Source organism: Gouania willdenowi, chromosome 16, assembly GCF_900634775.1.
Source record: "Gouania willdenowi chromosome 16, fGouWil2.1, whole genome shotgun sequence".
NCBI classification, from domain to species: Eukaryota; Metazoa; Chordata; class Actinopteri; order Blenniiformes; family Gobiesocidae; genus Gouania; species Gouania willdenowi.
The window spans coordinates 15,870,852-15,885,903 of record NC_041059.1 but is presented as its reverse complement, the minus strand read 5'-3'; the positions used below and the strand labels follow the sequence as shown (position 1 = coordinate 15,885,903).

General features: G+C 40.0%; 1 protein-coding gene across 1 annotated transcript in view; it reads right to left on the bottom strand.

The window, feature by feature from the left end:
* Positions 1–5,030: 5,030 nt before the first annotated feature.
* The window catches only part of znf804b (zinc finger protein 804B), a 43,373-nt gene continuing 33,351 nt past the window's right edge, over positions 5,031–15,052 (bottom strand). The window contains 2 exon segments of the mRNA XM_028471824.1: positions 5,031–9,425; positions 10,165–10,295. Of these exon segments, the coding sequence (XP_028327625.1) occupies positions 5,531–9,425; positions 10,165–10,295 (4,026 nt within the window). The 3' untranslated portion in view covers positions 5,031–5,530.

Sequence of the window (15,052 nt, the reverse complement as noted above, 5' to 3'; positions counted from 1 at the left end):
GTTACAGTAGTTTGTTACAATACACATAGTCTTTGGAGCCAATTGTGAAGGTTCTAATTATACTGCTTCATGCACAAAAAACTGCAATACCCTGCACACCTTTCTGTTAGAAGCCTTCCGTAGCAATTTGACTCGCAGCTGCTTGTCTGCATCATTGAGCCGTAACTGTCTCCAATTCATCTCCTCATTTATTAGACCAATTTTATTTCTGTCCAAAGCTTGTAGAATTTGTCAACTAATGGGTTGAAACCCAGAAAGAAGGGAAAGGCATTTGATTGTATTGTAGATAAATGGAAAAAAGCAGCAAAAAAAAAAGTAGGAAAACATGCTTTGCTTTTTTTAAATTTTCAAACTGAGTTTTTGTATATAAAGGTTAAAGTACGGTGGCTGAGAAGTGCAAAACACATTAACAAATACTGCAACACATTTACAAATTACTGCAACACTTTTACCAATGACCGCAACACTTTTGCAAATTATTGCAACACTTTTACAATTGACAACTTTGAGCTTACTAGTTGGGTCGCTTGAAGGGAGGTCGCTTGAGATCGTGTCATTTACATTGATTTTGAATGTAATATAGTCGCTTCAGTCGCGTTCGGTGTTAGGCTTTAAAATCAGTTAGTGACAGATGACGTAAATGACAATATTGGCCTTTATGTTAGGCTTCAATTAATTGGATTAAAAAATAGGTGGACTCAGCATATTTAGCCTATTACAAACCAGCATCTTTATTATCCCCTCCCCAAAAACAATAAAAAAAAAGACCTTTATTTTTTTTTTCTTCCATACCTTCAAAAAAATTGTACGCACAGTGCATACAGGGTTCCGGCTGACGGCGCCACTGATTGTAGTTACAGTACCTCTAAACTCAGCGGAGGTTTGCACTCTCTGAGTCCTCTTGTACTGTTTTTGTGGTTGGTATTATTTTAAAAAATTTTGCCTTGGCGTTACATGCAACCCTGATTTTTTACATTTGTACAGGGTGTAGCTCATCTGAGTCTGTTGGTGTAAAAATATCCAAAGCCCGGAGACGTTAAAATTTAAGTACACTTCTATTGTTCCTTCAATATTTGTGAATAAAATGTTATTTTGTTTTAAAAAGGAAAATGTAAATGACTCTAGATGAGCTCATTAACATAGCCCAAGTTTACAGTATATTAGGATGACATAACTTGTCTTATTTAGAGATCTTTACTAGCTAATCTTCAAACTTGGACTCTTGGATTATAAACAGTTTTTATAAACTCACCTTTTTAAACAAACCTTTTCTTGTTAGTTTTTTTTTTACTTGTGTGTAATTGTTTTATGAACTGTAAAGTGTCTTTGTGTTTTTGAAAAGCGCTTATAAACAAAATGTGTCATTATTATTGTTAATATAATTTTATAAATTGCTGAGGTGAGCATTTATTAACAAATATACAGAACAATATGAAAAGGCGTTTTACTTAATACTGTTATTTTACATTTTTACACAAAAGTCCTTTGCAAAAATCATTCAGGGGATGGATTGAAGTCGCTGAAGTGCGGATTTCGCCCCCAGGGCCTTAAGTTAGACACGTGCTTTAACAGTTACTATAGTAACAATATGATCACTGTTATTAGCTGAGGTCGTTAGTGGTCATAATGTTATGGATGATAACCCTGGCTATAGTTTAACAGCTGATTCAAAAAGTCACATAAAAAAGGAAAATAATGTCACAGGTCTGCATATTGTGTATGGAATGTCACTGAGAAATATGAAGGTCTTTCACTGTGTCATACTGTACATACATACTGTCATACACAGTGAAAGACAGCTGAAAACATTTTATGCCATAAAGGTCTGAGCCCATAAAAGTAGAGCTGCTCTAATTAAGAGGATGAATTGTGTTGGCACGGAAGCTGAATGCAGCCCTGCTGACCTGCCTGTACAGATAAAAAGGTCGAAAACTGCCTCAAAGTAGACGAAAGACATGGCACGATGGAGTGTCTCACTAGAGTAGAGATCACTTTGGGTCTTCATTGGTAGTTACACTCCTCTGCTTCTTCAATGCATTCCACAACTGTATGACAACCTGATAATCAAATGTGAAGCCGATGCAGCCTTGGCAGTATAAACTCTCTCTGTGACTGCGGCTGTGTTTGACCGAGCGCCAGCTTTAGTTTTTATTCCTCATTAATTCTGTGCAGCGATTGACTGAGGAAACGGCTTCTTCTTGATCATAAATCAACTGACACTCCCCTGTGCGCATACAGCAGCAAAACAAGAGCTCACTGGGGGGCAAATCTCGGGGCTTAGGTAATGGTTTAATCAGTCACTGACAAAAAGTACAGTGATATTGTGATTACTAATTTTTTTAAGTGACTCACTTGTATGCATCTCACATGCGCACACACTAGTCACTTGGATATCAATAGTCAAATATTAGAAGTAGTTAATTAGTTCACAATTAAATTGATCCATATAATCTATTCAGATTTGAAATGGTCAACACCTGGCATGGCTGAAAATCATTTTTACATCACCGAGCTAATTCTCCTTTAAGAATTTCTGTCCGTTAAATGGTTGCATAGGATTTTTTATAAAATGAGTGGCTAACACTTTATTTGAAGTTTTATACATAAGGCATATGTGGTCATTAGCATGAATAAGGTACGTCATGAAGGCTGTCGTTAAGTGTCGTTCACTAAATTATGACACATTTGGAGCTATGTTGGCATGTGTTTGGTTAGATGGAGGGATCTAGTGAGGTTAGGGTTATGGTTAGGATTAGGGTAATGAACAACACATAAAGGTCCCATATCATGCTACTTTTCACCCATCTCCATTTGTTCTAAGAACTCTAAAAACATAGTATTTGAGGTTCATTTTCCCAAACTCAGCTGTTTTCCAGAGTTTTAGCCTCTGAAATGTCACTCTCTGAACAACTCTACACAAACAGGCTGATTTGCGGCCTACTTATGCATATTCATGAGTGAGCTCATGCTGCTTTATAAACACGGGGGCTGGGCATGGACGCTGAAATGCTCACCTTCGTGGGTGTCTCTGTTTACATGTCAATCATGGCTGAGAGCAACCTGGAGGCGCGTCTTCTCCAGCCCAGTGCCACGTCAAATTCTTCATCAAAGTGGGAACGCATCATTAAATTGGAGTGAGGTGTTTGGGCTCACCCTGCAGTAAGAAAGGAGCAAATCACCCTCTATCTAACGATTGATGGAATCAATGATAAACACACGTTGGGCATGTGTATGAAGTTCAAATAGTACTTTTATCATGTTTAAAGCACAGAAAAGTCGATTTAGCTTAACATGGGCCCTTTAATGACACCTTATTCATGATAATGACAGGTGTCATGTCTTAATAATCACAGCTTAATGTCCGCCTTTATGTACAAGACTTCTACTAACTCACTAAATGTGTTACCAATGAGTGTAGTGACGTCCAACAAAACCCAAAGCCCTTTAGACTGGACTTGCTTGTATAAGTTCAATATTATTCAAATGTCAAGCCTCGAAGGTAGTTATTCATTCCATGACACATTATTCAGGCAGTATAGTTTCAAGAATTCTTCTATGCCATGGAATGATGGAATGTTTAAAGAGCCTAGTCTTTATTATATTTCAATGCAGAATAAACTTTTGTGAGCTACATTCCAGAAATGGCGATGGAGGTACACATTCTTATCAGCATCAAACCTGTATCGGTATCAAACTCGATGACGATCAGCCCTGGGGGTATAGTGCAGCATAGAATTATCTATAAATCATGCTCGAGTCGTGGGTGCGTGTGTCAGAAAGGTAAATATAAACGTTTCATGGAGTGTTATACTAATTATTGCTGCTATATCTCTGTTTGATCTCCTGTGAAATAAGGGTTCTTGGGCATTGTTGTTTCCTGATACAAACAATCTTTCAGGGGTCACAACAAGGAGACACTAATTACAAAGCCAGAAGTGGTTTATGCGGTTTTTCTGACCTACTTCTGGAGTTTGTGTTTAATATTATATTTTTGCATCTGTAGCCTTTATGTGTGCCGGGCTGTATTTACTGATATAATAGAGGGCAAATCAATTAAATCTCTCAAAAACACTCTGGGTAGTCCAAGTTCACAGACCATCTGGATGCTACTGTGTTCTTCTCTGTGTTCTGCTGAGTGGCGGGTCCGCTTTAGTGATCAAGCATTTGCCGCTCAGCTGTGATTCACTGCCAACCAACATCCTTCAACTCATAGTAACCATCACTAGTGTATGGGCAGTACATATAAGAAGGTATCTGATCTAAGTTTTAATAGAATGAATAATTATAACTTATTTTATTCTCAAGTCTTCTGATAGAAAACATGCAATGTATCAGAAAATTGTAGGTGATTATTTTTGTTCCTATTTTGCCAAATTCTCTAAATTTGGCAGGCAAACTCATAAACTTCTTATTGTCCCAAGAGACACGCCAATGCACTACAGGTGCCACATTACTTTTATGCAAGCTTACAAGAAAACAATTTAAAATTTGGAACACATGGGGGATAGGTTAATGATATTGCTCTCTGCAAGAAAGTCTGGGTTTCATTCCAACCACATCCTACCAGCGACCTAGGGTTTTTCTTTGCTTTTTTTTTTTTTTTTTTTACAGATACACTATTCAAGATCACTCTGATCTCATGTTCGTATAGTGTTTGTGAATAAATTAATTTAATTACCTTTATTATCACTGTTAAACATGGTTTAGGAACAACAAGAATGAGGCAAAATAGAAAGAATATTTAATGCACAGTTTATTTTCCAACTGTTGCAATAACAGGTCAGAATGATATACATCTGTTTCAGCATTTCCCGTTTCACTGCTGTCATTGTAATATTATTACTTACTGTCACAGTATTTACATAGCAGAGACTAAACAGGTCTTTACATGGTTCAGATATGGAAATCAGCTAATTCTGTGAACGTGTATATACTTCAAATTATCCCTTATTATTCTATATCTCAAACACATGTAAAATATTGTTTACTTCAAGGGCAAAACTCACTTGGTGGGATGACACCTGGTCCTTGAAATGATTATTGTATTAGTTGTAATTCTTAATGTGAGAACTTGCATGAATCGGTAAAATGGGGTTGAGAATAATCTCTTTCTCTTGCCCCTTTGTGCCTGGCATGGAGGGTACCTCAAAGAGCAGCTGGTCTGTCAGTGGTTCAGAAGAAAATGGACAGGATGACAGAAGCTTAGCTTGTCTTTGAAAAGCAGGTGCACAGTTCCTTTCATTCTGGGCTGAAAGAGCAACGATGGTAACAGCAAAGGATCAAAGTCTGTTTTCTCACTGTGCCAGTTACAGCGGAGGCTTAGTGGAGAAACATTTTCAATTGTAAACAGTCAGTAATATAGTCGTCACAAGTGTGTTTATTTGTGCATGCGGGTATGAGTAAAGGCATATGTGAAGAAGCGTTCTTATTATTCAAAGGAGAGATACATCCCAGTTTAAAAATACAGGTTGCAAAAAACCAAATATTTCTCTCTTTTCAATGCCGTAATTGAAACCTGCTTCTTTCATCATCATGCCTTCTGTTGAAACTTGACGGGCCACAATCTGTCCATGAAAGGCTGTGGACTTAAGGGTTGCAGGGATGCTGGGGAGAGTGGTGTGATTGGGGTTGTATAGAAAGCTGGCTGAGGAAAGAGAGGAAGGGGGTGATGAGACAGAAGAATGGAGGGTAACAAGGAAGATTTGGTGAAGGGAGAGAGGTGAATAGGTTGAGGTACTGAGGAGGGAAAGTGCAGAGTTGGGTGAAGAAGGTGAGCAGGGTGTTGTGGGATAGCAGTGGAGGGGGAGGAGGTAGTAGAAGTGTGGAGGGGCACAGCTAGGGGGGTGTGTTGTAATATGATGGGATGAAGGTTTGAGAGATGTGTTGATGCTTGAAGATGACTGAGGCTGTGGACACCAAAGACCACTGAATGATTAAAGTTCTCTTGCAGGGGCACTTGTGGAAGTGGGAGACTGACTTGGACGCTGTGTGATAATTGTCTTTGCATTGTGTCTGGAGGAATAAGTTGGGTTTGGGACTGTGTATGACTTTGCCAGGGCGCTGATGTGTGTTGTTTCTCTAAAGTCTCACCATTATTTGTTTGTGCTTTGTGTATATAGGTTGTTTCAGGACATTCGTGTGTCCTTTCAAGAACTTTCTGCATGTGCTCCTTTGCCTGCTCCTGCAGGAGCCGATAATTGTCCATCTCCTCAGCCGTAAAACTGATAGGTGGTGCTGACTCTGCACTTGCCTGTTTGTCACCAGTCCCAGTCAGCAATGAGCAGAGATGTGGCATGCCACTGGGGATTGATTCAACTGTGTTGAGGCTGTCAGTGGCACCTCTGTCAGGATCTACTGTACAACTTTTACCATCTTCAGCCCCTTCCCTCTCCTTTTCCAGAGTCTTTCCTAACAATTCCCTTTTCCTCAGAGCTTTTCTTTGGATTGAAGGTAGTTTACCTATCAGAGGAAGAAGCGGCAACTTTGCTGATTTCATGGTATTAGTCTTACTTATTGATAATTCTTGAGTAAATGTGTTTGAGCTCCTTATAGTGAGAGCAGAAGATGATTCGTGGCTAAGGTTAGGTATTGCGTGGGGATCATTTAACTGTGAGGGATTTTCATCACATCGCTTTCCACTGGAACTTTGTGTTGTTGCAGAACAAGTGTGTATCAGTGGAGAGGAAACAGAGTTTACGGAAAAGACATCTGAAGTAGACATGGGACTGCTGTGCTTTTTGTCCTCCTCAGATTCCTCAAAAGACTTTAAGGATGCTACACAGGAGTTAATTGCCAAGCCATCCACAGAAGCCCCAGACCACGTACTACTCCTGCTCCACTCCAAGCTCAGCTCGGACATGCTGGTACTACTACAAGGACTGCCCGACCGTGGACTGTGAAATCTGCTGCCCTCAGTGTCAAACGCACTTTGGCAGCTGTATACTGGCTTATTTGTCCACCAATCTGGACTAGAGCACTGTCTTGAACTTAAGTATCTGGTGCCTCCGTATCTCCATGCACTGTTAGGACTGTCTGTACTTTCATCACCTGTTCTGGAGGGTGACCTACGTGTCTCCTTGTCCTCCCAGCTGTCGCTGCTGCCCCATGTCCATCTATCCACACTGCATTTGTCCCATTCAATATCTTCTGTGCTAAAATGTCTGTGCCTTCTACCCCAGCAACTGGGACTTGGGCTGAACCTTGCCACTTGATGCCAATCTGATGTTTTTCTTTTAGAGTTCCACCTCATCCTTGAGCTGGCTTTATCATCACTACCAGGATGATTCTCTCTCATCCAGTCCCATTGTTTAGCAATCTCACTACAAGCTGAAAATCCTCCAGAATTCCTTCCCCTTTCCTTCCAGACTTCACAATGCTCTAAAGTCTTTTGCTTAGTCTGAATGAATTTCCTGTCCCCACAGAGGAGTTTCCTCTTATTCTCTAGCCTGCTGCCATTGCTGTTGTCAGGGTAACAGCAGTCAATGAAACTCCTGGGGTTGCTATGGTGACCCTTTCCCCAAAACAGGGCTGAGTTACGTCCTGGAGAGAAGGAATGTACAGAGAAGGGAGATCGCCAGGGAGAAATTGATGCATTTCCATCTCGAATTCTTCCCCCGACTGTACCTCTGTCTGCTGTGTGTCTAGTGAGCTGGGAGTGGGCAAGGGAGTTTTTAGCCTTTTCTCTCTCTGGTTGTGACCTATGAGGCCTTCTCTTCCTGACAGAGAGAGATTTCAGTTCCTCCCTACAGCTCCCCATGAGAGAGGAACTCTGTGCACGCCCAATCCTCCTCAATTTGGTCTCTTTTTGCATCATTTTTTTACCCCATTCCCTTCCAGCTTCTCCTCTCCTCGCTTCTCCAATGGAGACTGCAGAGACAACACTTTTTACTTTGCACCTCACCGATTGACCCTTTATAAAGGACTTTTTATTCCCATATTTCTTCCGCATTCCCAGCTTGGCTTTCTTTGTCATAGCTTTTGACTTTTTTCTGGATGCTTTTGAGTTGCCTATATATGATTGCGGAGCACTGGCACATGTTGCCTCACTCCCATAGTCACACCAGGCTAGCCTGTTGCACGTCCTCTGTGTGCCAGTTTGGGTGACAGACTCTAATTTACAGCTCAGGGCTTCAATGGCTCTCTCCCTGATCCCTTCTATACCCTGTAATCTGTCTCCCTGAGGATTCTGGGAGTTTGTACTGGAGCTGCCACTATGAGTGGACTCAAATGAATCGGAGTTGGGCCTTTTGCATTTCTCATTCTTCATACTTGGCATGCTGCTCTCCTTCTCTGCTTTCATTTCTGATAATGAAATGCTTTCTGTCTCCTCATTGATTTGTTCCTTGATTGTGTCCTCAGCTTTTTCTTGACAGTGTACGCCCACAACTTGTATTGTTTGTCTTTGAAAAGAGGAAGGAGTGTCGGGTGTAAGCATTGTTGGCACACATGAAATAGATTCCTCAGAAAGAGCACACGGGTGATTCCGTTGTAACTCTTGAAAATCAGTTTTTAATTGTTCTGGTAGTTGAAGGTTCAAGCTCTGGGGGTTGCAGCTGTATGAAATGTGGGGTTGAGCCTTGGTGAACTTAAGCCAACTGACAGGCCACCTCAAATGGGTAGAGTCATCTTTAGCAATCACACTCACATATTGACTAGCCTCCTTCTCAGCCTCAGTTTCTTTATGTGTTTGTGTGTTTGAATGCCCTGTGTCTACATGTGCCAGTATTAGAGCTGTGTTTGATATGGCCAGTTGTGTATGCAGTGCTGAGAGCTCCGAATCATATTTTTCATTATCAGCTGCTCCCATGGAAATAGGAAAGTGTCTCTTGATCATCTCTCTTTGGTCTTCCCCCCCACTTTCTCTTGGAAGTGACGATGTATCATTATCAGAGCTGGACGTCTGAGCTTTATTCTTGCCGTGTTTCCGCACATCAGCTTCCCCAAGTTCCCTATCAATATCTTCCATCATTTCTTTAATTTTTTCTTTTATTTGCTCACTCCTCTCTCTCTCCTCGTCCTCTAAATCTGAAAAGACAGAAGCAGAAGGCTCAAGTCTGGGCCCTCTGCGTGAAAAGCAGAAGGACACTCCAAGCCTGCCTCCAACTCTCCCTTGTGCAGGAAGAGTTAGCTGTGGGCACAAGTCATGGTGAGACTGTGATCGTACTGCAGGAGATTTTGTACTCGGGGTAGGGCAGGGGATTTTAAGAGTTTCAGATGGAATGGTGGCCACTGGTCTTTTTGATAGAGCTTTGTATTTATCTTCTGACTGATTGATTGGAGGACCAGTCCTGAGTTGTGTAGAAAGGGGTTTTTGAGGGTTAATGAATAGTTCCACAGGGCAGAGGTCTCGCTGCTCCACATTGCTTTTTAGCTGTTGGCTGACAGCTGTGCGTGCACGCCTCAGCACATGGCTCTTTCTTGAGACTCTGCAAATAGAATTGAATAACATTTAATTAGGAATATTTTAATTGATGCTGTATTTGATTATAATTTATGAAACTGCTAAAACTCAGAAGACTAAAAACCCAAATTCTCCAAAACAATTGCAACTTTGTAGCCACTTCAACTACATTGAACATGTTTTCTTGAAACAGAATGATTCAAATCATAGGAGTGTTGAACATTTAAAAAAGAAAATAAAAGCACATTTCATACACAAGGCAACTAAATCTGCTTTTCTGTAAGGTGATCATTCTCTCATGGTATGCTGCTCACACATCGGGGGCTGATTATTGGAAAACACATTTAATTGCTTGGAGAATAGATGCAATCAAGTTGATTATTGTCTGGTGTATTGTTTAAAGTTGTTGCTGTGATTACTGAAAGTGCATGAACCCTGAGGCAAGTTTCATTTGACGTCTTGATTATTTGACTTTCTCGACTGACCTCCTATTCATATTGTCTGTAAACTAAATCTGTTCCACGTACGAATCATCTCCTTTCAGCACAAGTGGGGCTTACTGTTATACAACATTCACCTCACCTATAGCGTATCTAGGCCAACTGTGTGCTCTCATATCTGTGGATGCATTTATCAAACCAAGGAATCGTTGACTTGATATGACACACTCTAACCTCCCTGGACTCCTGCCCCAGGTTTCATTACACACTCGGCCACAGACACACGCACACACACAAGAAAAACCTCACACCCATTCTACTTACCGTTGATTTTCCTGTTGCAGCTGTGCAAGCTGGTGTAGACGCCTGAGAGCCTTCTCCTGTTTGCGCTGGTCTTTCCAGGATTTTGAGGCTACATTTCGAGCAAACTCTCTGTGCTTGAGCTCCTTTAACCTCTGCAAGAGAGATGAAAGTATGCAGGGATGACAGGGTGTAATGAGTAGGATAAAGGATGCCAGAGTGCGACAAAAGGATGGAAAATAGGAGTGAGAGATCAGTTTGAGGACACTCACTGCAGCAGCTGCCTTTCAAACACGTACCAGCCATCAGTGTTTGCAGATGTTCCTAACTCTCATATTCAATTACTTCCATTTAGCCTGACCAAAAGTGCTTTTCTTTTACCACCAGCTTGACAGCATGTACAATTAGTTAAATGGATAGTAGAATACAGAAACAGCAAATAGACATAAGTGATTTAATTATGTTATTCCTTTCAATTACTCATATATATATATATATTTTGCTCCAGTGGATTCAATTCACAGCCATTTAAAAATTGTGATTTATGTTAGTGGTGGAAATTACATAACGCATGCACACCCACATGCACACGCACTTTGGAAGATTCCATTACATTTTGGAGGGGATACAGATCATTAAACTGATTCTGTATCAGTTTGAAAAATAAAAAGATCCCTATCATCATTGGTAATGTAGAATTGGTTCCTCAATTACCCCTCCGAGTTTCATCCAGATCTGATTCTGATTTCCTCAGTTTTTGTGGGTGCCCATACATTTGGACCTACTGTATCGTCATTAATTGGGATTGAAATTTCTTCCAAGCCTTTAAAGTGTGAATAATCATGGTACCATCAGGATCACTGGTCCAGATAACTGCCGATAATTGGCAAAGAGGATATTTGGTGCTTGGCGGAGGTTTGCGCTCTCTGTGGACTCTCTTCATTCATCCATTTATTCATCTTCAGACATGCTTTTTCTTGTTCACGGCAATGGGGGCCTTCACTCAGCTAATCCAACTCTCAACAGGCGTTAGGCGCCAAGGCGGAAGTAGACTCTGGATAGAGTTCCAGTCCATCGCAGGGTCAACACAGAGACAAACACATTTACACAATTGAGTGGCTTCACTTACCATAACGTACATGCAAGTTCCCACACCTTCTAATGCTGACAATCAAACCAAACACTAAAAGCCTTTTTTCTGTTCTTCTTATTATTAATGAACGACATTTTTGCTAGAGATCTTTTGTTTAAAGATTATTATGAACTGTTTGTGTACTGCAATGCATATACTGTACATAAATCTTCTACATAACGTAATTTTTTTAATCTGTTTGTGTTTGTTTGTGGTAATGCATGTGTATAGTGTGAAACAACATCCATAGGTACCTCTATCTCTGAAGGAACAATAATTTCCTGCTTTCTATCCCTGGTTTTCTCTTCTGACACACTTTAATCCCTCCTTTATCCATGCTTGGCAGGTGTGTTTGTGTGTGTGTTTCTATTTGCCTGTGTCTCTGTATGTCTACAGGGTAAAGAGGGAATCAGGAGTTTGGGAATAGCAACCAGATCCTCACTATTTCCCAGCTAATTTTCTCCCGCTTTCAAGTCGTTTTTTTTTTAACCTACATCATTACACAATTGACACATTCCTTTATTTATTCTAATATTTGTAAATGTTTCTTAAAGTATAAATTGTAACAGGGTTACGCCACAGTTCTTCTTGTGGCTATTATCCTCATACAATACGTTTCTCTCTCTCTGACACCCCCAATGCACACACACATGCACACACACGCACAAATGCACATCAGATTAGCCACTGAGACATCAGATTTATTTATACACTCAATCTTCCTCACACTCAGCTTTAATGTAGGAGCTGTCAGTTGTCAGGTTAATCTCAGCTGAGTCTCAGGCAAGCTGGTGTCTTTTTACATTATTACTCGATTCTCCAGCAACCCCCTGTCAGCTCACTGAACACAGCAAATAAACATTGACGCTAGAACCACTAATGGGTGTGTATTCTAAAGCTCTATCTTTATTGTTATTTACCTTTGTTTGTGTTTGATGCCAAACTCGTTTTCTGAGCTGTATTCATCTTGTTTAAGAACAGCTGCATTAAAGCCAAATTACTGCTGACAGAGCGAGGAAAAGGGAAGTGGAAAAATGGATCAGAGTTGTACAGTAACACTAACAGTAATGATTCAAATATACTTAATTTATTATTATGTGCATGAACATGTACATAACAAAATGGCGTTCCCAAGTCCCCCATTAACCCGTTAAAGAATAAATACAGTCAATAAGAATATATTAATAAAATAATTAAAATAGAAAAACACTTGTAGCCTATATAGAAACAAGCTGGTTTCCAGATATGAAAGTGTAAATTCGGGCTTATCGACAGGAGCTTGGGCGCGCCGCCATTACAAATTTCGAGAGAGTGGGAAAAGAACAATTTTATAAATATACTGACAAACTCTCACTGCTCTTTCATTCATTTTCATTGCACTAGCTTATTGGGCTCACTTAAAATATTCACACTGCAGGCAAACCAGTGATAAGACTTAAAGCTGCTGGAGAGGCCTAATAACTCAATAGATCAAAGATCATTCACTTGAAAAAAGATGAAAGAGGTTAAAATTGTTGCTTGAAAGTTTGTTTTCCTCTTCACTGTAAACACTATTTTCGTAAAAGTTTCCCGTATTGCATTGTGGGATGTGGAGTCCCGTGAACGCACGCAATGGAAGTGCTTTTACTTGATTCTTTCCGTGATTTCTCGTGTTTGCCCCAAAAATACTTCCAAAGTCACTTTCCAACACATTTTTGTGTTTTCCACAAATGGAAAGTTGTGACTAAACAATGAAAGATGTTTACGAAACTTTACAAGCTTATGAAATTGAATGTCTCGCGAAGTGAGGTGATTTCATGGAGAATACCGAGAACAAACTAGAACAAAAAATGATGTCAAGCAAATCACTGTCATTCTCGTCTGGCGAAGAAACACAAGAAATCACAGAAAGAATGAAGTAAAAACACTTCTATGAATCCATTTATGGCACTCCACATCCCACAATGCAATGCACTTTTCCGAAAATGTCAACAATGGGTGTTCATGGTAGAGATCAAAACAAACCTTTTACATCTTAAAAGATGTAAGATAATAGAGATAAATCACTTTGCAGCTAGAAAAACAATGAAAGAATTGCAGAACCAAGGAACACTGGGGTGGACGTCCTTTTTATTCAACTTTCAGGTATAAACTTTTTCCTTCAAATATGCTGTCATGTCCCCATCCATGAAAAATAATAAGGCGGCTCTCCAAAAGGTCAATTTGATGTGTTGTGAAGCCGGATATGTCTGTCAAAGCTCCATTCAATATTATTTACATGAGTTATGGAGTGCTTAGTTACGGATGAGTCTGAATTCATTTATAATAATGAGAACCTTTAAATAAGGACTGATGAGTTCCTAGGTACAGTAGCATGTGAGAGGCAGTGCTTATAGAGGTGATTTATTTTTATGTTGAAAGAGAGCATTTTCTGTTGCAATAAGCAGTTTATGTAATCAGCACAATAAAGCACTGAATTTAGACATGTTCGTTTCTGAATTGATGACAGAGAAAGCAAATGAAGCATTTAACCTCCATTCTCCAAATCTGATGCCAATCCTGCGGGGAAAGTGTTTTCAGCAGGATGTGCTCTCTAGGTCTAGAATGCATTGTGTGTGTGTGTGTGTGTGTGTGTGCCCGTGTGTGTGTGTTCCCACAGAGCAAGTGGCTCTTGTCAGAACAGTGCCTCGTGCAGCTTGTTTTATGCACAAGCTGCTAGCTAAAACAAAGCATTAACATTAGCCTGCAGTTGTTCCAACTCATTTTTAAAGAGCAATAACAAAGGAGGAACAGTTTTATTGAATATTTAGCGTATGATGCATTAAGTGCCAAAATGAGACACAGTGGAATAAAATAAGGTCATGTACCATAATCCAATATTTAGCATGATAACAAAAAGAATGAGGAGTATGATTTACCGGAGACCCTCGGTTCGTTAGTCCAGAGGGGAGAGTGTCTTGCTGCCAGGGCACTTCCTGATGATCTATCGGTCTTATCCTATCAAAACTAACATATGCTTGAGCTATGGCTATTAGCTCTATGATTTATTCATAATGTGTCTATTTATTTTTCTTCTGAAGTATGTGCAAACCAAGAAAAAAGTGAATTGGAGCAGCACCATATGCACCAGATCCATACAAATCAACTGCTCTACATTTTGAACAGTGGGAAAAGAGAAACGTTATGTCAGAGGTTTGGGGCTCGTAAATCATCAGCAACATTTAGATGTTTTTCTTTTAGGGTAACCTGTTTATAAATGAACATTACAAAAAAAAAAAGATAGAAAAGTATTTTTTTATGGTGGCATTTAATTACCGGTGCTTACGTAACGGTGCACAATTTACTCTAACACCCTCAGCAAGCCTCTATACATTTCTGATATATTAAAAGCTTAACATTGCTGCCAACATATCACATTTAATTAGCAATCTCTTGTGGTCAGAATATTAATACAAAGCATGAAGGCGTCAAGTCGACTCCCAACACGGCTGAGGGAAAAATAAAGGATGTAGGAAAGGAAACAGGCATATTCCCTGAATATAGAGACTATTTCAAGTGTTGGACAAGATGTCAAGTCAGCTAAACACACACAATCAGTCAGCCCATCATACACCATGCACTGATCCTCTGAGGTGCTGGTCTGAATGTCTAACATTTAATCATTGTCTGCAGGTTCAGTTTTTGTTAATTCAAAGCCTTTGCTGCTGTTGATTGACAACATGTTAACCATATATACATAACTTTTGATTTTGGAGGAAAACCACAATTCCTGGAACAACCCCAGGCTGTAAATGTCAAACC